The 23874-nt window shown below is 41.6% G+C and overlaps 1 protein-coding gene across 3 annotated transcripts; it reads left to right on the top strand.

Annotated features, from left to right (window-relative positions):
* Nucleotides 1-1347: 1347 nt before the first annotated feature.
* LOC127653880 (uncharacterized) lies at nt 1348-23714 on the top strand. Of its 3 annotated transcripts, none has more exons than XM_052140690.1 (7): nt 1348-1489; nt 13179-13255; nt 14067-14381; nt 14557-14862; nt 17048-17167; nt 19027-19059; nt 19423-23714. In XM_052140690.1, the coding sequence occupies exons 2-7, from the start codon at nt 13186-13188 to the stop codon at nt 19551-19553; spliced, it is 975 nt and encodes a 324-aa protein (XP_051996650.1). In that variant the 5' UTR covers nt 1348-1489; nt 13179-13185; the 3' UTR covers nt 19554-23714. The 3 variants fall into 3 exon arrangements, with proteins under 3 accessions (XP_051996650.1, XP_051996652.1, XP_051996651.1); XM_052140691.1 differs by lacking the exon at nt 1348-1489 and adding an exon at nt 2178-2314; XM_052140692.1 differs by lacking the exon at nt 19027-19059.
* Nucleotides 23715-23874: the final 160 nt, after the last annotated feature.

The following is a 23874-nucleotide window of genomic DNA, read 5'->3' as shown; positions in this document are numbered from 1 at the left end:
ACTAATTTCTGTAAAAATAAAATGTGTTATTCCTTCTACAATCATCTGATTTATTAAAGTTATTTTCCATCTGCTGGATCTCACTGCATCAATTACTGTTCAAAGATAGTTAGATCTTTTACTTATCAGTGGCCTGAGGCATTTAGTGTGTTACGATTCCTGGTTGTCTGCCCCGTGTTTCCTGTGTCACCGTCACAAACTACAATTCCCATGATTACCGGCCCTCATCACTGCCAGCACTTTGTTATTGTTCTGCCCCTTGTGCCCTCGTGGACTGTCTGGTTGCCCCTTGTGCTCTCCTTGGTCTGCCTTGGACGATTTTGTTTTGTTTTTTGGGTATTTTTTTTTTTTTTTAGGAGCGTCTGGAATCCGCTCCTTGGGGGGGGGGGCAGACAACCAAGAATGTTATGACTCTTGGTTGTCTGCCCCGTGTTTCTCGTGTCACCGTCACAAACTACACGTGTGCCCCGTGTTTCTCGTGTCACCGTCACAAACTACAATTCCCATGATTCCCGGCCCTCATCACTGCCAGCACTTTTTTATTGTTCTCACCTGCATGTCATTTTGTCATTATCGTGTCTGTGTATTTAAACCCTGCTGTTCCTCCATTCACTCCGGCTTCCTCCCACCATCCAAAAGACATGCAGGCTAGGTTAATTGGTGTCTCCAAAAAAATTGCCGTGGATGTGGAGGTGAGTGTGAGTGTATGTGTGGCCCTGCGATGGACTGGCGACCTGTCCAGGGTGTCCCCCGCCTTTCGCCCAATGTTAGCTGGGATAGGCTCCAGCCCCCCGCGACCCTGTACACAGGATAAGCGGTTGACGATGGATGGATGGATGGTGTTCCTCCATTCCTAGTCGATCGTTGTTTGTGGATGTTGGATGTTTTGCCCTGTTCACCCTGTTTGTGTTCCCTTGATGTTTTCATGTTTTGGTTTCATTTTCCCATCGTGGACGTTTCCTTTGTTCCAGTTTTGTTTGTTTTCACTTTGATTAATAAAACCCGCATTTAGATCCGCACTCCTCCTTTGCCTCCTCCTGCTTACAAACATAGTGCATATGAATACCAACCCAATACTATAAGGTAAAAGTAACATGGTTATAAAGAAACATTTAACATGAATGCTGGAATATATTTAAACTGCTAACTGGGAAAAAAAATATCATGAAAATTCAATGAAACGTTAGACTAACTTTCAAGGTTCTCTTAATCTCATGTTGACTTGACATCTTGCTTATTTGTATAGGCCTTGTGATTGGATGCGTAAATGGCACAATTATAATTTTGTAAGAGCTATTTACCAACAGATGTGTGTGCATTAGAAAAACGTTTTGTGTTGTGCGGTACTGGTATGCTAAAGAATATTTATGAGGTGTGGCTAAAATCAAGTCATATTAAAAGAGAAAGTTCCTCAAGATAACTTTCCCCTAAATCTACATATCTCAGAGCGGCTTCGATTTTCCTCGGACGTTTGAGGGGAATTTACACTGTAAGTTTTGTTTCATGTTTACCTCTCATTCCGCTTTTCTGTTTCCTTCTTTAAATGTAGCTTAAATTTAAGAGTGGAGTACAAATACAGAGGTTTTACTATCGCTTTATTAGAGAATGGACAGATTCAGTAATGAGGTCAAAATCCGCGTAAAATAGCTGCAGCATTAAAAAAAAAAAAAAAAAAAAGAACTGGAAAGTTGTTGCACATTTATGGGACGTTCCGCGCTTATACTTATTTACGTGGTCCTAAACATGCTTTGGTTTTTCGGAAGGCGAGTTTCTATCGTCGCGTTTAATACACGAAAATAACAAGGACAAAAGCTGTTCGTCTGTTGCTGGACTGATTAACACGCGATAGTGATACAATGAGTTCGTTATTAATAAATACATCTAATATGAATTCAGGAATGACTGATTTTTGCTAATCGTATCTATAAGTGAAAGTATAGCGTAACAAGTTCGCTTTAAATGTTTAACTGGGTAAAAAAAATATCATGAAAATTCAATGAAACGTTAGACTAACTTTCAAGGTTCTCTTAATCTCATGTTGACTTGACATCTTGCTTATTTGTATCCTTGTGATTGGATGCGTAAATGGCACAATTATAGGACTAATTTTGTAAGAGCTTTTTACCAACAGATGTGTGTGCATTATAAAAAAGTTTTGTGTGTGCGGTACTGGTATGCTAAAAAGGATATTTATGAGGTGTGGCTAAAATCAAGTCATATTAAAAGAGAAAGTTCCTCAAGATAACTTTCCCCTAAATCTACATATATCAGAGCGGCTTCAATTTTCCTCGGACGTTTGAGGGGAATTTACACTGTAAGTGTTGTTTCATGTTTTCCTCTCATTCCGCTTTTCAGTTTCCTTCTTTAAATGTAGCTTACATTTAAGAGTGGAGTAGGCCTACAATGTAATACAGAGGTTTTACTATCGCTTTATTAGAGAATAACAAAGGACAAAAGCTGTTCGTCTGTTGCTGGACTGATTAACACGCGATAGTGCTACAATGAGTTCGTTATTAATAAATACATCTAATATGAATTCAGGAATGACTGATTTTTGCTAATCGTATCAAGTGAAAGTATAGCGTAACAAGTTCGCTTTAAATGTTTATTGGCATAGATTACAGAATAATTCAAAGATTAACACATAAAAAATTATTAGACTAATTGATATGTTAAGCCGTTTTATTATTTTTAAACTCTAGTTTTCAGAGAAAAGGTGACTGTAAAAAGGAAACGGTCCATGGATGTAAGAAACCTTTGGAGGAACCATCAAAATATTAAACACATCTGGTCATATAAATTTGAAGTCAGAAGTTTACATACACTTTAGCCAAATACATTTAAACAATTTTTTTTTTACAATTCCTGACATTTAATCATAAAAACTTTCCAGATATTTATTTGAGCTTTTATTTCTTTCATTACATTCCCAGTGGGTCAAAAGTTTAGGCCTACACTTTGTAAGTGTTTGGTAGCATTGCCTTTAAATTGTTTAACTTTGGTCAAACATTTTGGGTAGCCTTCAACAAGCTTCTCACATTAAGTTGCTGGAAATTTGGCCCAGGTTTGTAGGCCTTCTTGCTCGCACATATTTTTTTAGTTCTGCCCACAAATTTTCTATTGGATTGAGGTCAGGGCTTTGTGATGGCCACTCCAATACCTTGACTTTGCTGTCCTTAAGCCATTTTGCAACTTTGGAGGTATACTTGTGGTCATTGTCCATTTGGAAGACCTATTTGCGATCATCGCAATTTAACTGATTTAGAATGTTGGGAAACACAACTAAAATCACCTCGACAACTGTTGCTTAAAAATCATTGCAAAAATGGCTAAGAAAATTGAAGTTAGTTTTGAGAAAAGCTGTAGCAACTTTGGTTTGCAGATGCCACAAGGTTTGATGTTTTGTATCTAGTTCAATTAAATTATTTCAATTAAAATTTGTCACTATACTATAAAAAAGTGCCTTAATAATAATTCTCAATTATCACATTTTGATAAGTGAGACTTAAAATTGTAAAATGTTTTATAAAATTATTGACTATGCACAACATTCACGTGCCCTAGTTTATCTGTAAAGATGGAGAACTTCTTAATGGCTGATTTATTTATAGATTAAACACCACTTGTGATGCTTTATAAACATACATAAGGATGGAGATAATAGTATGGACCGATGTAAAAGGAGGAGTAGGAGAGGAGATGGGGTCCTGAGAGAGCTGACATCATGATGAGGAAAGAGGTTGCTTTTTTATACTGGTAATTAATTGAAAGATTAGATGGGCGTGCTCCTCCCAAACTTACATTTATTAACTTAATTTAGTAGCACACAAATTAAGATTTTTAGAAGAATATTTCAGCTCTGTTGGTCCTTACAATGAAAGTGAATGGTGATTAGACCTTTGTTGCTTCAAGAATCACATAAAGGAAACATAAAAGTAATCCATATTACTCCAGTGTATAAATCCATATCTTCAGAAGCGATATAATAGGTCTTGGTGAGAAACAGACTGATATTTAAGTCCTTTTTTTACTCTAAATCTCCACTTCAGATGTGAAAGTGAAACTTAATAGGCACCACATGTGACTTTCAGATGTAAAAGTGAATAGTGAAAGAAGAGAATTAGAGTAAAAAAGGACTTACATTTTGATCTGTTTCTCACCCACACATATTATATCACTTCTGAAGATATGGAGTCTTTTGGATTACTTCTATGTTTTCTTGTGATTTATGTGATTTTTAATGTGATGCGATTGATGTGACTTTTGGAGCTTCAAAGGTCTGATCACCATTCACTTGTATTGCGAGGACCAACAGAGCCACATAAATCTTTTTTTTTTGTAATCTGCTGAAGAAAGAAAGTCGTACACATCTGGGATGACATTAGAGCTGCACGATTTGGACAAAAAGTCACATTGATATTATTTAGAAAAATATTGAGATTTGAACTGCGATATGATAAAAAAAAGTAAGTGATTCCTTTTGACCAAAATGTTACAATGATTTAGTTCCAATAAAAGACTTAGGCTACTGAGGGATCACACTTAAATAAATACAAATAATTAAAACCATGACAGAAAGAAAAAATAACCCACTCTTCTTCATATCAAAATTGCATCTGTCCACTGTGTACCTGTTTTTGTACACTTTGTGATAAGGTATCAGCCCACTATTCATCATCATTATTTTTTTTTAATCCAGCCAAATTGAATATTAGTGATTATCTGATTAGGATTTTAGAGCCCATCCAATTCACTGATTTTCTTTTCATCTGATTCTTTTCAGCCGATTCAGATCCTTATAATTTAGCCTTTTATCATCAGCTCAAAACGAGTGATGTGTAAGCTGCTTTCTGCTCCTTGTTAACAAAATGTCCCTGTTGGTATACCAGTTGTTGCCTAATTTTTGCTGACAAAAGAGAGGAGAGAGAGAAAAAGCTCACTCACCGGTTCTCTGATGTACCGTCGCGTGGTCCTCGAACACTCCTCCACACTCAGGCGGACGACAGCCGCTCCAACCCCGGGCGAACAGGAGTGAAACCTTCGACCCCAGCAGGCAGAACGCGCCTCCGCTTTTCTGGCAGCAAATGGGGACACTCCTCCGCCCCTGGCAGTGGCTCTACCGCTCCGGGCGGTCGGAGAGTTTCTTCCCTCCTCCCCTCGCGGACGGCGGTCTCCCTAGACCCCTCAGCGTCTCTGGGGATGGCAGGGCAATCCTCCGCCCCCGGCAGCGGCTCCCTCGCTCCAGGCGGTCGGGTTATCCAGTCCCTACTTGCTCCGCAGACGACGGCCGTTTCCCGCATCCGGGCGGTCGGGCTACTCCGGCAGATGGCAGCGGCGCTCCCCAGGGTGGACGGCAGGGTCGAGGACTCTGCGAAGGGCATCCCTCCTCCTTCCCGGGTTTCGGCACCAATGTAACACAGTTAAAGGATGGGCAAGGAGGAGGCGAGAACCGGCTTGTCAACATAGATGATATTTAATGAAAACTTAAACCATAAGCACACAAACATAAACAGACATGACGGACATGCCCGTAATTCTCTCTCTCCTCTTGAACCATCGTCACCGGCCGCCTTTATCCCTCGATATTCCGACCCGGCCCCGCCCCCCTCCGCTCCACAATATTGTTTTTATTTTTATTAACTATTTTTATTTATCTACAATCCTTGCCTTTTTATTTTGTTGGGTGGTGGTAATATAAGTTCTGCATTCACTTGTTCCTGCTGGGGCTGTAATGAGGGGAACACATGCTCTCTCGTGAGGCAAACAGATGACAGGAGAGCTGAGAAGTTATGCGTGTTTTTGGACTCTACAGGTGATACTGTTAATGCAGTTTACTCAGGAGTTATTTAAAAAAGATGCTTGATTTAACCTCATCTGTATCCCGCGTTATTCTTATGATACCTCTGCCTGGCGGAGACTGAGAGGCTGCCACTGTGGATGGATAAAAGGCTGCTTGCTTCACGCAGGATGTGCCAGTTTCCCTTTGTCTAATAATCATTGCACATATCGAACTGAACCGAACTGGGAGTACATCTGTTGATCTGAACATGAGATGAACAGCTCTAAAAAAAACACTAATAATGCACTAACACAAACAGGACAGAGCAGGGTATATAAACTTCAAAGAGCATTGGATGAACACTATTTATTTATTTAAATCGCAGCCCAATAATCGCACTTGGTCATATCGGGATTTTGATTTTATTTTGATTAATTGTGCATTTCTAGATGGCATGAGTGTGAGTAAAAGATAAGAGAATTTTTAGGTGAACTGTCCATCTAAGGGGAATTCAGAAAAAAATCCACAAAATGTAAAAAAATAAACAAAAAAACTTTGTTGCTGGGTCACTCATAATAGTGACACGAGGTACTTAGAGAGTACAGAGAGCGGGACAGCTTATGCCTGTCAGAATTTTTCTTCTGAGCCGAATGGTTGTACTACGAACAGCTGATCACTTCTGCTCTCTTACCTCTATCAGCGAGAAGCATGGCTGTTGGATCCGCACAACGCATTTCCAGCTGGTGTTCTCTCCTTGCACGTTGTGCATTCCACGCCCCTGGATGCTTCGACAGCGCTTCTTTCTGTGTAAAAGAGTATATTTCCTCTAAAAGAGCTTTTTTCCACTCACTAAAAGAGTCACAGTGGCGTTGAACGTCCTTTTCAGGACGCGTCTTTTTCAAGATGCCTTTCCGCCCCTGTGTTGTTCCTGGATTCAGGCGATATCTCTCCATGAACGACGGTCACAGACACTGCCTCGTGTATCACACTCAGGCAGCGTTTGTGGATGGCTCATGTTCTTATTGCGAGGACATGACCATGGCCACGTTGCGGTCTCGGCTCTCCTTCCTGAAGGTGAATGTCACTTCAGCCGCCCCCCGCGTCGCTTCTTCTTCCCACAGGATTGAGGATGACCCAGCTGGCGATGAAGACGATATGGGGATGACAACAGGCTCAGTTTCGTCCTGGTATATCCCCACGAACCACCCGCCCCCCAACACGCTTGTGTGCTTCCGTCCGGGCTCGGGATGAGCGCAGCTCGCCGCATGGCCAGCCGGTGCTCTCCCTCGAGCCCCCGGGCTTGGATGATGATGTCACCGCCACATCGGAGAGCATTCAGGTGTCTGACGCGGAACACTCGATTGGCCCGCCCAATCTGAGGCAGACGCTTAGATGACCGATATGCTTTCCCGGGCGTCCATGAGCGTGGGTTTGTATTGGAAGTCCAGCCCCAGCAAGCCAGCGCTGACGAGTTCCAAAGACGCCTTCTCAGGACCTCTTCCTCAGTCTCTAACCCACCCCCTGCCGGGTGCGTGGAGCATGGTAAGTGCTTTGAGTCTTTTCTCAGCACCCCACCCTCGGGATGCTCTTTTGCCTCCCGACGCATTACTACCTGCTCCCCCCCGCCGCAAAGCCCCGCCCGGTACGTCAAATGTGATCGTCCCGTTAGTCCCCTTGCACTGAGTTTGGATGCGTGGTTATCACTTCCCAATCCGTCGCGCTGGTTGACCAGGACCATCCGACTCGGCTACGCGATTCAGTTCGCCCGGCTCCCGCCTCGTTTCAGCGGTATTTGCTCCACTATAGTGCGCGGCCAACAAGCCAGTGCCTTACGAGCAGAGATTTCCACTCTGCTCCTCAAGGACGCGATAGAGCCTGTCCCTCCAGCCGAGATGAAGAAGGGTTTCTCAGCCCTTCATCGTACCCAAGAAAAGCTGGGGGTTGCGACCAATCTTGGACTTGCGAGTTCTCAACCGGGTTTTGCACAAACTCCTGTTCAAAATGCTCACGCAGAAACAGATTCTCACCTGCGTTCGACAGCTAGATTTGTTTGCGGCGGTAGACCTGAAGGACGCGTACTTCCATGTCTCCATTTTGCCGCGACACCGACCCTTCTTAGGGTTACCCTTCGACGGCCAGGCGTATCAGTACAAGGTCCTCCCCTTCGGCCTGTCCCTGTCCCCTTGCGTCTTCACGAAGCTCGCAGAGGCCGCTTTTGCCCCCCTAAGGGAAGTGGGCATCCGCGAACTCAATTACCTCGACGACTACTCCTGGCCCGCTCCCGAGAATTATTACGCGCTCACAGGGACTAGGTGCTCAAACACCTCAGACGTTTAGGGCTTCAGATCAACTGGGGCTACAGACTGGAGTCCCGAGATGGGCATGGTGCCACGGCGCGCATCGTGTGATAATCACGCTCGCCTGCCATCAGACTTTCAACCCTTGGACAGACCTCTGCTTTCTGCGGGCCGGAGTCCCCTTGCAGCAAGTGTCCAGACGTGTCGTGGTAACCACAGACGCCTCTCAACAGGGTTGGGGCGCCATGTGCAACGGGCACGCTGCCGCGGGCACCTGGAAAGGACCCCAGCAGCATTGGCACATCAGTTGTCTAGAGTCGATGGCTGTATTTCTTGCCCTACGGAGGTTAATTTCACTAATCCGAGGAAAGCACGTTCTGATCCGCTCAGACAGCACCGTGACGGTAACGTACATAAATCGCCAAGGTGGCGTGCACTCTCGTAATATGTCTCAACTCGCCTGCCATCTCCTCCTTTGGAGTCAACCACGACTCAAGTTGCTGCTCGCCACTCACATCCCTCCACCTTGAAGGTGTATGTAGCTGCCATACCACGACACAGTAGATGGCAAGTCCCTTGGTAAGCACAACTTGATTATCAGGTTCCTGAAAGGCGCCTGGAGACTCAATCCTCCCCGGCCTAGCCTGTTTCCCTCTTGGGATCTCTCATTGGTCCTCGCAGGCCTTCAGAGACCCCCTTTTGTGCCGCTTGATTCTGTCAAGCTCAGGTCCGAGCACACTCTACTAAAAGTGTTGCATCCTCATGGGCACTGAGCCACAGCACCTCCCTAGCAGACATCTGCAGAGCAGCGGGCTGGGCAACACCCAATACCTTTGCCATATTTTACATGAGTCGGTCTCGTCCCGTGTTTTGTCAGGTCCGAGCCGGAAGAACTCTGTAACGCAGCACAACCGACCGGGTGTTCCGCTTGCACCTTGCGCCCTTCACCAACGTGATCCAGTGTGCCTTCTGTCCCAGGTCAGCCACTGAGTGTCGCTGCCTAGATGTTTTTCCTCCCTAGACTTCTGGCCTGCAAATTCAGCGGAGCAACTCGCGGCTAGACCCACTACGAGCCTCAGAGCTTTGTACTGGGGTCAGGCTCCACGGACATAGTTCCTTATTCAGGCTAACCCCCCATGATGTATTTTCCGCGGTACAGTCCCCCTCTCGGCGGACCCGCGTTTCCTCGGTCAGCCCCGCTGCCTCGGCCCCGTGCTTGTAGAGTTCCCCCCTTCATTTGGCTGGACCTGGACCTACCGTATCCCACGTCCGGCCTCACAACCCTCATGGTGTATTTGCCACGCATCTCCTCCCCCTGGACTGGGCAGGGTGTGGCCTCCGCAGGGTTTTTCCCTCCTGAAAGAATAGGACAGTCGCGGACCGGACAGTTACCTTACCTCCGATCTTGCCTCAGCGCCCAGCACGCCAGCGTTGACGAGTTCTGAAGACACCTCCTTAGGCCTCTTCCACAGTCTTTAAGCCGCCCCCTTCCGGGTGCGCGGAGCAGGACAAGTGCTTCGAGTCTTCTCTCAGCACCCTAGCCTCAGGGCTCCTGTCGCCCCTGACAGGCTCTCCTGCTCCCTCCGGGGAAAGACCATCTTCCCTGACTTATGTTGGGCCTCAGCCGCTTTAAGTCCTATGTGAGAGACATAGTGAGAGAGAAGGCCGCGGCTGCTGGGCTTGCTCCCATGCTAGCATGTAACACCTTTTTCCCCCTCAGGGGTGCGGGAAAACCTAAGGTGGTACACAAAACTCTTTGAAGGGGCGTTGGGGAGGGCTACGTGCACTTTGTACAGGTGCCGCCAACATGCAATAGCCTGCTTTGCACCTGTTTCGACGGTCACGTAACATGGTCAGTGCGTGCCGTTTTTATATGGACCCCTTGTATCACTTCCTTTGACACAACGTTGAGAGAGTGACAGACGGTCACAGTCTTGGTTACTATTGTAACCTCCGTTCCCCGAGGGACGGAACGAGACGTTGTGTCCCTCCTGCCACGGCACTAGACCTAGCACTGTTAATGGCCGTTCTTCATCCTTTCGGCTCCTCAGTGTAAAATCCTGACTGGCATTCGCTCCCCCACATGCAAATTGGCCTTTTCTCAGGTTCAGAGGTACGATTCGGGGTCCGAGGAGACCCCTTGTGTCACTTTCTCGTTCCTTCCCTCGAGGAACGGAGGTTACAATAGTAACCAAGACTTTTTGTTCACTTATGCTAATGTTATCAGGTGTGTAATTGCCATCAAATTATGCTTTTCTCTTTTTAGTTTTCAATCAAATTACTGTGTAATGTAAAAATTACATTTACAGAAAAACGTCAGATGAATACACTTTACAACATCACATTTCATCCTATGGAAGAATATTGTCAATTCTGTTGATGAGAACACAACATCAGATCACATCAGGGTTTGTTGGCATTTGTGGGAAAATCATACAAGATTAAAAAAATTGTCAAATGCTAATTGAACTTGCTCATTCAGTGAAAACCAAAACCAACAAACTTCAACAAATGCCAGCTGGCTCAAAGCTGGTGTGCAGTATGTGTTTATTTTTCCATGTTATAATTCTTAAGTTAGTAATTTGTAGATTATTAACTTATTAATTTGTAGATTGGTATATTGTTTAATTACTAATTTGTTTGTTGATTTCACCTAAAATCAAAACATGCCTCTGTTTGTTTGAGGTGCTCGTTCAGCAACATTGCTTCAACCAACAGCTTGAGATTGGGACTGTACTATTTATTTTGTATGATTAATGAAATGGGAGGCATTTTCTAGAATCTGTTTAAAAACATCTTGTTTACTGTTGTAACCTCCATTCCCTGACTACAATGTAGTGACACTAGGGGTCCCTCTTGGGAGCCTCAAACACCTCAAATCTTTGAGAAAAGGCCAATGGGACTTGGCGAGTTGAGTTTGTATGCCACCACTCATTCAGGTTATGCGCTGAGGAGCCGAGACAGGGTCCCGGCTATTTCAGCGGGTAGTACAGCGTTGTGGCAAGAGGGACACAACGTCTCGTTCCCTCCATCAGGGAACTGAGGTTACAACAATAACCAAGACGTTCCCTAACTGTCACTCACTCAACGTTGTGTCGATGTAGTGACACTAGGGGTCCCTATAAGAAACGCCACAATAGCTGAACTGTGTTACGTGGACTGCCGGTGCAGATGCAAGCAAGCAGCTGCATGCCTAATAGCAGGTGCATCCGGTTTGCACGTAGCCTCCCCCAACGCCCCCAAGAACATTGCACAGTCCCTCACACCCCAGCAAGACGTATCTACAATGGGAAAAGGCCGTGCCAGCTGCTGCCTTTTCTCTCTTTATTTCTCCCCACAGAGTGAAAAAAAAATTCAGCTGGGGCCAAATGTATTTACGTCGGGGAAGGTGTTCTTTCCCAGGCGGGAAAGACACCGCGGAGACCACATCCTATCCGAAGGGGAAGTTAACATGTATCAAATACGTCACATGGGCTTACCAGCCGCATGTGGAAGAAGCGCCGTGGTAGGTCCTACCCGGAGTGGAGGAGCTCTACAAACACGCCGACTGGTGGCAGAGGGAGCTCTGCCAAAGGGAGACACGTATTTACCAACAGGGAAACCGTACCGTGGAAAATACATCACAAGGGCTTACCACATGTAATCAGCACATGTGGAGCACCTTCCCCAGTACAGGGCATCCTAGCACACGTACTGGGCCTGGTTACGAATTCCTCTGCCGAATTCGCCAGCCACAGGGCTAGGGAGGAAAAACATCCAGGGTCCACCATCTCGTGAACTCGCATGGGGAAAAAAGCGCATGTCTTCCCCTCCAGGAGGGGAAAGGTGCTGTACGCAAGCAGTACACCTGGCCAGCTGCCCCGCATACTTACCTGTTTGTACCTGGACACAGAACAAAACCGGCTCAACCCGGAGATAGTAAAATCTTGCAAAGGTATTGGGTGTTTCCCGGCCCAGCAGTACCATGGAGAGATCTCATGAGGGATAGAGGCGTGGCCTAGGAGGGTTCAACCTCCTGGTGCCTCTCAGGAACCTGATGATCAGGTCGTGCTTCCCCAGAAGCAGCTGGAATGGCTTTCCCCCAGAAGAAGGAAAGCCGAGACAGCAACGTTGCTATGGTCATGTTTTCGCAGTGAGAACACGAACCATCCACAAATTCTGCCTCAATTTGACTACGGCCCTGACACGAGAAAGCACTCATGGCTGTCAGAGGCAGAGATAGCGACTGCATCCAGGAGCTACACATAGACAGAAAGGCATCTTTAAAAAAATGCTCTCCATCAGTGAGCACTATTTTAGAAGGAAATATACTCTTTTCTGCAAGAATATATACTCTTTCAGCTGTCGAAGTGCCCAGTGGCATACTCTGCATCAATCATGCAGAGGGGGAGAAAGCCACTGAAATGTATATCCAACAGCATACGCTTCTTGCTGTGAGGTGAATGGAATGGCAGTGGAACTCGCTGCTCAACACCACTTGGCTCCGAAGAAAAGCTCTGAATGAGTGGTTGAAAGCCAGCTCCTTTTTTACCCGTATGTCCGGGAGAGTGGCGTGCAAATTCCAATCGCCAAATCCCATTGGCCTTTTCTCAAAGATCAGAGGTTTTTGGGGCTCCCAAGAGCGACCCCGAGTGTCACTACATTGACAACGTTGAGTGAGTGACAGATAGGGTACTGGGATCAATTTTGCCATTCTGTTTGGTGATTCTAGTGACACAGAAATTACACACTTCAGCTTTAACACACTGTATCAGGAACACTTAATTGAAACCAACAGCACAGGAACTCTCCTGTGATTTAATCACTGCCAGTGTAAATGGGGCTTTAAAGGAAGTGTCATCTTCCACTGTAACAGTTAACATACCAAATGTAAGAAATTATAATTTTTTTAAGCATTGATTTGAAGAGTATACTGTACATTATATTATATGTATATATATATATATATATATATATATATATATATATATATATATATATATATATATATATATATATATATATATATATATGTTTGATTTGTTAAAAAACACTTTACACTTGTCTCATACCAACTAACACCTTTTGTTAATATAAATTCTCTTCTTGACTATTCCTCTCAGTGCAAACATGGCTTCAGTGATTGTAGTGGTCCTTGCTGTAGTTTATCTATTCATCCCTGCTGTGGTTTGCGCCGAAGGTGCGTACATTAAAATACAATATTATTTCTATTTTTTGTGTGTGTGTGTGTGCTGAAAATCAAGAAATGTAAAAACCCACCCATTGTATTCTGCCCAACAAAGGCAAAAGACCTTAACTCGCTAAAGTGTGGAATTGATAAAAATTACTTTAAAGTTTTTTAGTTGTCCAGCCAAATGTATTATAGGTAGGACACTGGAAATCTGGCAATTAGATGTTTTATTAATGAAATGTATCTTCATAAAAATCTTGAGCTCAAACTTGACTTTTGACCCCATTTTGAAGTTACTGTACTCTGCCTTTTTATTGTCTGCAAAAAGTGAGAAGTCATGCCAAGGCAAAAGGCAGTAACTTCCACATTATCAATATTTGTTTGCTGATCATGGAGCCAGGAGAAACTGTACATCACTTTGTTTATCATTCAGATTACATTGCAGGAGAATATTTTTTTTAAATTTGAATATTAAAAGTACACATTTTAAGCTTTCTTTAGACAAATGTTTAATGTTTGTGTGATACGTTTTCACGGAGTATCCACATGATAAATGAGGTCTTGAATGTCTCAAAACTATAAATAACAAAAAAACGAAGTTACGGCCTTTTGCCTTTGAACGGCAGTATATGTCACCTTAATTATGTTGTCATATATTACTTTTTTGATTTTAGTCATCAAAAAAGATAGTTTATTGTGTTAAGTGTATTGTGTTAAGTCAATTAAATTCACAGTATGTATATTGGTCAAATGTGTGTCCTGTCTTCTTAACGGAAGAACCAAAATCTAAATTTTGTGTCCTTGTTATCATATTCAACAGTTTTGTGGAAATTGGAATGTCAGCCTACAGTTGGAATTGCTGCGCAGACCACAGTTATTAGATGCCCTATCAAACACAGTGGTCAAATTGAAGTTTTTGGAGTTGCACTGACAAAAGTGAAACAGGAAAAGCCAGTTTTTGAACATATTATAAATAAGACACCATTAGGAGACCCGCGATTTAGTTTAGTAAACCCAGCAAAAGATCCATCTCTGCAAATCTCTGACACTGTGTTTTCTGATGAGGGTGAATATGAGTACTATGTTGTAACAAACATGGGTGAAAAAAGAGCAAGACTTAGCATCAGTGTCGTAGGTGAGTCTGAGTTAGACTTTTTATATTTCTAAAGATCTCCATACAAACACAATGTATTGCCACAACTGTGACTACATACATTTTTTTCATATTATATATACTGTATACTATATATGTATATATGCCCTCTACTTTTCTCAGTACATGCACTGGTTTTGTTTTTCTCTCCATAAAGCCAATTACAGAGATCCTGTCACAAGTTCATGGCCTGAAAATGTTACAGACGGAGGACCTGTCAACCTTTACTGCAATGCTACTGATGGCTACCCAGCAGGCACCATTCATTGGTTTGACAAATCTGAAACTAATCGGACCATTGATTCTATAATGACAAAAGCCATCAAGGAAACCAATGGTTCAAAATCTGTGGCTTTATCAAGCAAACTGTCTATTGACTCCAGTCTGGCACCATTTAGATGTGTTGTCCTCAACAGCAAATTTGTCAAGGAAGGAGAGAAGACATTTCAGATCATCCTCAAACGTAACTAAGCTAATTTTCTGACCCATCTCTACCATACATTTGATGTTTTTTTTTTGTTTTTTTTGCCACATAAGTTTTTGTGCAAAAAACAAAACAAAACATTTATATTTATGTTCCCCTTCTGCCACTCACTCAAAGTTGTGTCGAATTAAGTGACACAAGGGGTCTTCCTGTGGGATGCCAAATGTACCTCTGAACCTGAGAAAAGGCCAATGTCAAGTTGGCAGACATAATTTGACACAATCTTTTCTTCGGAGCCGAACGATTGTTCACCACTGTTTCACTCACTTCTACTGGTGTTAAGCACTGCTGTTGGATCTACAGTGCGTTTCCAGCTGCCGTTTTCTCTCTCTGCACGCTGTGCAGTCCACTCAGCGGAGAGTGGAGGCTCCACCCCAGGTGGTCCAGCTGATTTGGGACCAATTCTGCAAGGCACAGATAGATCTCTTTGCCTCCCAAGACAACTCCCACTGCCCGCTCTGGAACTCCCTGACAGGAGCTCCTCTCGGGACAGCCGGGCTGGCACACAGCTGGCCCCGGGGGCAGGCCAAGTATGCATTTCCCCCAGTGAGCCTTCTTGCACCAGTGCTGTGCAAGATCAGGGAGGATGAGGAACAGGTCATCCTGGTGGCCCCTTAATGTCCCACCCGGGCCTGGTTCTCGGATCTTACACTCCCTCTGACCTTCTTCCTTCTCGTTGCTGTGTCCAGTATGTGCTTTGCATATCTATTTGGACCGCACGCAGAGCTCTAGATGTTCTGAGTAGCTCTTTGTCTGCTTTGGCGGATGGCGGAAAGTGAACGCTGTCTCCAAACAGTGGTTAGCTCACAGGGTCTTTGTTGCTATTTCCTTATCTTATCACATCCAGGCCGTGCCCGCCCCCTTGCGGGTTCGAGCACACTCTACAAGAAGTGTGGCATAATCGTGGGCACTGGCCCATGGCACCTCCTTAGCAGATATCTGCAGAGCAGCAGGCTGGGCAACACCCAATACCTTTGCCAGATTTTACAATCTCAGGGTTGAGTCGGTCTCGTCCCATGTTTTGTCAGGTCCGAGCCGGTAGAACTCGGTAACGCGGCACAACCGACCGGGTGTTCCGCTTGCACACAGCGCCCTTCACCAAGTTGATCCAGTGCGCCTTCTATCCCAGGTTAGCGACTAAGCATCACTCCATGGATGTTCTCCTCCCTAGCCTTCTGGCCGGCAAATTCAGCCGAGCAATTTGCGGCCAGACCCACTACAAGTCACAGGTGCTCTCTACTGGGGTCAGGCTCCACGGGCTTAGTTCCCTTCTCAGGATGTATTTCCCGTGGTATGGTACCCCTGTCGGTGGACCCCTGTCTGAGTTTTTAGATGGGACCCCTTGTGTCACTTCATTCGACACAGCGTGGAGTGAGTGACAGAAGGGGAATGTCATGGTTACTGTTGTAACCTCCGTTCCCGGAAGGGAAGGAACGAGACATTGTGTCCTTCCTGCCACAGCACTAGACCTACCACTGTAAATGGCCGTACCTTATTTTCAGCTCCTCAGTGCAAAATCCTGACTGGCACTCACTACCCCGCTTCCCTTTATACCCGTATGTCCGGGGCGGGGCATGCAAATTCTGTCTGCCAACTTGACATTGGCCTTTTTTCAGGTTCAGAGGTACGTTTGGCGTCCCAGGAAGGCCCCTTGTGTCACTTCATTCGACACAACGTCTCATTCCTTCCCTCGGGGAACGGAGGTTACAACAGTAACCACTACGTTTTTTATAAGCATTTTCCACCCACTCCCTGAACCCAAAAATGTAACAGTTTGTTTCTGCGCCTTTAGGAAACACCCCCTTCACGTGTGAAATGATTAAACAGCTCTGGGCTGCATTTCCCAAAAGCATCATAAGCCTAAGTATATCATAGAAACCATTGGCGCCAATGGTCTCTACGATCAACTTAAGCTTGCAATGCTTTTGGGAAACGCAGCCGTGATTGTTGCGCTCAGGTGCTCAGATAAGGGCTGCAGATTTATTGTGAGATCCAATACAGATTTTTATTGGCCCCTCCTTCAATAAAAGCCACTTCGCATAGCTTATATTACATTGTGAAAATATTACACAACAAGATCAGCACCACACAAATTATTAAGATCAGACTGAAATGATTATTGGGGAATCTGCATTGGTGTAAAATATGTGTGTTGTTCCTTCAGGGGATTCTGAACAGGAGCATTCTAATACAAGAAACATTGTTGCTGGTGTGATGGTCATTGGATCACTTACTGCAGGTCTTCTGTTTTCTCTGTTGTTTTGCCAAAGAAGAAGTGTTCAGAGTGAGTATAGCTTTTTTTCTAAAGTAACCAAATTAATGCTGATCATTATTGATCATTATTTAATTACTCCATTAAATACACATTTTGGTAGTTGAAATGAATCCAGGAGTCATTTATTTAAAGCATACTATTACACACAGATTGCCAGACAATGATTCATAAAGGTGAAATGTGTCAATGCTTAAGTTGAGAAACTAGAAATCTTTCTTTTCCATCAAGACTTTTCTTTTAATAGGCTTTGAGCATATTGCCTTTACAAATGTGCCCCAATTTGCCTTACTTTCTTCTCATGTTTTATTGCATGTATTTAGTTATGATTACATGTATTTAGACTGCATGTAGTGAAGTGGAATCTCTGGTTCTCGTGTTAAAGATAGATTAGGCCAACTATGCTTAATGAAGTGGGAATTAATGTGGGAGTGTTTTTACTTTCACTTAAATAAATAGATCACACAAAAATGAAAATGATCTCATAATTTACACACCCTAATGCCATACACATCCCATATGTGTATGACTGTCTTTCTTCTGCAGAACACAAATTAAGAATTTTAGAAGAATATTTCAGCTCTGTATGTCCATACAATGAAAGTGAATGGTGACCAGAACTTTGAAGGTCCAAAAAGTGGACTCCAGTGGTTAACCCTTGTACTGTTTAAATTATGTGTTCCCATTCAAAAATGACCGACCTAATAAAATTGCTTGTAAATTTCTCGTTATGCTATATTATCACCAAATATTGAATTAGATCTTTTTATGAGCTTGTTTTCTTTCAATTAGCACTGGTTTTGTATTTATTTTTTTAGCTTATTGATCGTAGGCGTTATTGACATGAGCTTATGCACTTCCATTTTGAATGAAAAAAGCATTATTTGTGGATAATTTTGGCAATATTAAATAAAATATAAAACATGCTGTACTGTATTTATCACAGTAGTGTGCTTTAATATTTATCCAAGAAGTATGTTTTGAAATGCTGTTATTTTGTACAAAATGGCACAAAGTCACACCTGTGGTGTTCCTGGTCAGAAATGACCAGCCATTGAAGATGAATGGGGGAGATTAAAAAAAGAGAGAAATTTAGTGTACAGGAGCATGTTCATCATGTTCATGTTCACAAATGTGCATGTGTGCTTGCAACCATAAAGGGTTGTGCACGCACACATACACACGCACATGCGCACTAACACGTGCGTGCACAGATCAGAGGAATTTATGTTTACAAGCACACAGGCACATATGTGAACACCAAAATGTAAGAAAGCATGTAATACTCGAAGAGTTTGTGTGTATGTGAGCATGCGTGTGTTTGTGTGTGCATGCACGTGTGTGTTTGTGTGCACGTGTGTGTGTTTGTGTGGTAATGTTGGATGGATGAATGGTTATTGGATGCAGCTCAGGGTAGGATAAAGTTAATCTCTGTGAAAAAGAAAGCTTGTAATAAACAAATAATGCTTTTTTCACTCAAAAATGGAGGTGCATAAGCTCAGGTCAATGAGGCCTACGATCAACAATTTCCAAAAACAAATACAAAACCTGTGATAATTGAAAGAAAACAAGTTGGTAAAAAGATCTAATCCAATATTTGGTAATAATATATCACAATGAGAGATTTATAAGCAAATTTTATAGACTGGTAATTTTTGGCCGGGATCACCAAAAGTGTAACAAGGTGAATTAATTTGTGTTCTGCAGAAGAGAGAAAGTCATACGCATCTGGGATATGAAGAGAGTAAATGAAGAGAGAATTTTCATATTTTTGTGAACTATCCCTTAAAGATCTTTTCATAGAAATTGATCATTATGATTTGTTGACCGTTATTAGTGATATCATACATTTGCACTGAATTTATTCACAGATGTTAGACGAGCTTCTGCCCAACCCATACTAAGTATGTTTCTGAAATCTCATAATAGAATCTTAATCATGGTGTTGGGTTAAACATGCTCTGTGTGATACTTTTCATTTCTGTCTCAAATTTTAGTTCACAGAAACTTCATTCTGAATATAATCTCACTCTGTGAACCTGGAATGTTAATGGTTTGCAGCTTGGAGTAGTTTCTCTCTGGGGATCATTTCTGTTTCACTTTCCCAGCCAGATGTTTACTCCAAGTTACAGTTTTTCTTTATGTTTGGTGTTAAAGCATGTCTCTGGCTCATCCTGATACAGCTCATTGGAGAAAGTCATGAGCTAATTATACATTTTCAAGTGCTTACATCATTGAATAATGTATTCAATTTTGTTTTTAAATAGGTGATTATGACCCAGGAAAAACTGCAGATCCTGATCTGGAAACAGGCACCGAAACCGGAGCATTTTGTAACAGACACTGGAAAAAGAAATGTTTAGTTAAAAAACAAAATGCTTCATTTGATAAGATCTGAATTTACAGGTTTAATTGTTGTTTAAGTTTCACTAACAAAGACAATTTCTAAAGGGTTGGATTAAGTAGAACTAAAAACTAAAGATGACAATTGAAGGTGACCATTTCTTACAGTGTGGTTGACATGACGTACTTTTGAAATGTCCTGCAGTGTGATATGCTATAATACTAAAACCATTTTAAACAGCATTTTGCTAATCCTTTATAATTAATCATGCAGAATGTATTATCTCACATTAATTGAGAGACTGCATGGAATATTTGTACTTTTAAAACTCAATTTTTCACACTGCTGGACATTGAAACATTTATATTGAAACATGCATTCTTAAACATGCATATACATTTTTACTTTTTTTTTTTTATATATAAAAAAAAAAAAACGTCCATAATATTTGTGCCAGTAAGGACTGCAAGAATGCAAAGAGGTTTTTCAAAATGTTTAACTGTGATTATTGACTGCGATTGCTGCTTCTTTAGTAACAAATGTGGGTTTAGGGAGCATATGCAATGTGTGTCCCTGTTATATTCATCACTACATCAGTCATTTACATTTACATTTACATTTATGCATTTGGCAGACGCTTTTATCCAAAGCGACTTACAGTGCACTTATTACAGGGACAATCCCCCCGGAGCAACCTGGAGTTAAGTGCCTTGCTCAAGGGCCCAACAGTGGCATCTTGGTGGTGCTGGGGCTTGAACCCCCAACCTTCTGGTCAGTAACCCTGAGCCTCAACCACTGAGCCACCACTGCCCCACTGCATCAGTCAAATCCATTATTGCATGAAATGTATATGTATAGCCTATAGGGGAGACCGGGGCTGGGTATCACTCAGGGAAGTTGTCAAAAGGGCTAGATCAGGCTGGCTAAATCTCATCAACTACTGTATAAGGTTTTGAGTCAAAAGTCCAATTCCACAATAATTTTTCCAGTAGTAGAGTTTTTTATGTTGCTTTCAAACATCTGATTCAAAACTGATTATTTTAACCAAACACCTAATTCAAAATATAATATTTGTGAATCCTATCCTAGTCTACGTATAATTTCAATATCACCATATTTCAGAATAGGGAAAGTTATCTGTTTTTATTGGGGTAGGTTATCACATTTTAAATGTCACAAGTTAACGGAGTATATCAATTACAATGTTTGTTGGCCAAAACAGTGGTTTTTCATTTTTGTACATTACCCATGCTTCATAATTGTTTTACTTTTTATTTAGCTTTAAAGCCTATAAAAAAATGCCTGCAGTATATAATAAAATTTACTTTCAAGAATAAATTTACCCTAGACATGTTTTACCAGAGTAAACTAGTAAAACTAGGCAACTAGCCCATCTCCCCTATCTGAAACGTGAATAATGTATGAAACAACACATCACTAACATATATCAACTATTTGACTTTTTATCGTTTCGAAAACTTTCAACACTTAATTGAAAAAATCCTTTTAAGATTTACACATTTCAATTTCAAATTGTAATTTTGTAATAAAATAAAATAAATATTAATTTAATTTAGTTAAACGATACGCTTTTCAGTTTGATGGAACATTGTTCTGAAATCGAATTGTATAAATCTTAAAAATAGGGTAAAAATAAGAGTTTTTCTTTTTTAATTTATTTTTTTGTTCTAGAATTATGTTTGTATTACTTTCATTGTGTCACCGGTCACCTATGCTTAGTCTGAATGAAAATAACTTTAAACGTTTGAGATAAAATGGGATGAAGTGATTAAATACAAATTATAAGAATACATTTTTTTTATCTAATATACACGGGCAGCCAAAAGTTTGGAATAATGTACAGATTTTGCTCTTATGGAAAGAAATTCGTACTTTTATTCACAAAAGTGAAAAAAAAAAAATCAAATTCAGAACTTTTTAAACTGCTTCAAAGAGTTCTCATCAAAAAATCCACCACCTGCAGCAGTGACAGCTTTGCAGACCCTTGGCATTCTAGCTGTCAGTTTGTCCAGATACTCAAGTGACATTTCACCCCAAGCTTCCTGTTGCACTTGCCATGTTTGTCACTTCTCACGCACCTTAGTCTAGCTGATCCCACAAAAGCTCAATAGGGTTAAGATCCTTCACACTCTTTTACAATTATCTGTTGTCCTATGTCTGTGTTTCTTTGCCCACTCTAACATTTTCTTTTTGTTTTTCTGTTTCAAAAGTGGCTTTTTCTTTGCAATTCTTCCCATAAGGCCTGCACCTCTGAGTCTTCTCTTTACTGTTGTACATGAAACTGGTGTTGAGTGGGTACAATTCAATGAAGCTATCAGCTGAGGACATGTGAGGTGTTTCTCTATTTCTCAAACTAGAGACTCTGATGTACTTATCCTCTTGTTTAATTGTACATCAGGCCTTCCACATCTCTTTCTGTCCTTGTTAGAGCCAGTTGCCCTTTGTCTTTGAAGACTGTAGTGTACACCTTTGCATGAAATCTTCAGTTCTTTGGCAATTTCAAGCATTGTATAGCTTTCATTCGTCAAAACAATGACTGACTGAGAGTTTCTAGGGAAAGCTGTTTCTTTTTATTGCCATTTTTTACCTAATATTGACCTTAAGACATGCCAGTCTATTGAAAACTGTGGCAACTCAAAAACAAACACAAAGACAATGTTAAGCTTCATTTAACAAACTAAATAGGTTTCAACTGTGTTTGATATAATGGCAATTTATTTTCTAGTACCAAATTAGCAGTTGAGCATGATTACTCAAGGATAAGGTGTTGGAGTGATGGCTGCTGGAAATCGGGCCTGTCTAGATTTATTCAAAAATGACTTTTTTTCAAATAGTGATGGTGCTGTTTTTACATCAGTAATGTCCTGACTATACCTTGTGATCAGTTGAATGCCACTTTGGTGAATTAAAGTACCAATTACCTTCCAAAACAGCAAAAGCAGTACATTATTCCAAACTTTTGGCCACCAGTGTCCATTTGTATATAACATTTAACTTTTCTTTATAAATGCATTTTCTCTTAAACTGTAGCCTACTAATTGTGTTTAACTATTTTGTGCCACTAAATAATGAGCAATAAGTATGGTTCTGTAGAAAAGTTTTCTACAACGCTACACTTGTTGTTTGTTTTAATAGAGAACAGAAATAAAGTTTTGTGCTTTGTTTTTCATTCATTTTATTTTTATTTTAAGTGAATTTTAAAATGTTATTAAAATGAGGATGCTGTGAGATAATTTCCATCTGTGTGGATTGGGGCTTTTGAAACTATAATCCTTTAATTTTAAGCCCTTGTTTTTGGATTTTATTTTTTTTTAATTTTATTTATTTTTTACCATCCTGCAAAACAATCTCTTGTCGTTTGTTGAATGTTTATTCCCTGACCCTTTGATGCATCTTTTGACTCAAAAGTTAATCTTAACATCACATCATGTTTTGCTATATTATATCACTAAATTTCATTATGCCTCACAGAATCAGCTCTACATATTCAGCTCCCAAGGACCCAAGAAATCCAAACAGACTAATCATAGGAAAGTTATGCAAATGTTTATAAAAGTTTAGGTATTTCTGAACAGTAGGCTGCACTGTCATCACACTTTTCAGAAGTGACTTTCACTTTAACATTCAGCTACCTACTGGATGGGCTAGTCAGAGATGGAGATGTATAGTAAAAATGATTAAATATTGATCTGTTTCTAACCCACACCTATCATATCACTACTGGAGATATGGATTGAACCACTGGATCACTTTTATGATGGCTTTTTGGAGAATTAAAGTTCTGGTCACCATTCACTTGCATTATATGGACCTACAGAGCTTAAAATATTCTTCTAAAAAAATGTATTTGTGTTCTGCAGAAGAGAGAAAGTCATACACATCTGGGATAGCATGAGGATGCGTAAATGATGAGAGAATTTTCATATTTTTGTGAACTATCCCATAAAGTTATTTTCATAGTAATTGATCATTATGATTTGTTGACCGTGATTAGTGATATCATACATTTGCACTGAATTTATTCACAGATGTTAGATGAGCTTCTGCCCAACCCATACTAAGTATGTTTCTGAAATCTCATAATTGAATCTTAATCATGGTGTTGGGTTAAACATGCTCTGTGTGATACTTTTCATTTCTGTCTCAAATTTTAGTTCACAGAAACTTTATTCTGAATAAAATCTCACTCTGTGAACCTGGAATGTTAATGGTTTGCAGCTTGGAGTAGTTTCTCTCTGGGGATCATTTCTGTTTCAATTTCCCAGCCAGATGTTTACTCAAAGTTGCAGTTTTTCTTTCTGTTTGGTGGTAAAGCATGGCTCTGGCTCATACTGATACATCTCATTGGAGAAAG

This window comes from Xyrauchen texanus, chromosome 13 (genome assembly GCF_025860055.1).
Source record: "Xyrauchen texanus isolate HMW12.3.18 chromosome 13, RBS_HiC_50CHRs, whole genome shotgun sequence".
Lineage (NCBI taxonomy): Eukaryota > Metazoa > Chordata > Actinopteri > Cypriniformes > Catostomidae > Xyrauchen > Xyrauchen texanus.
This window is presented reverse-complemented; position numbering and strand designations above follow the sequence as displayed.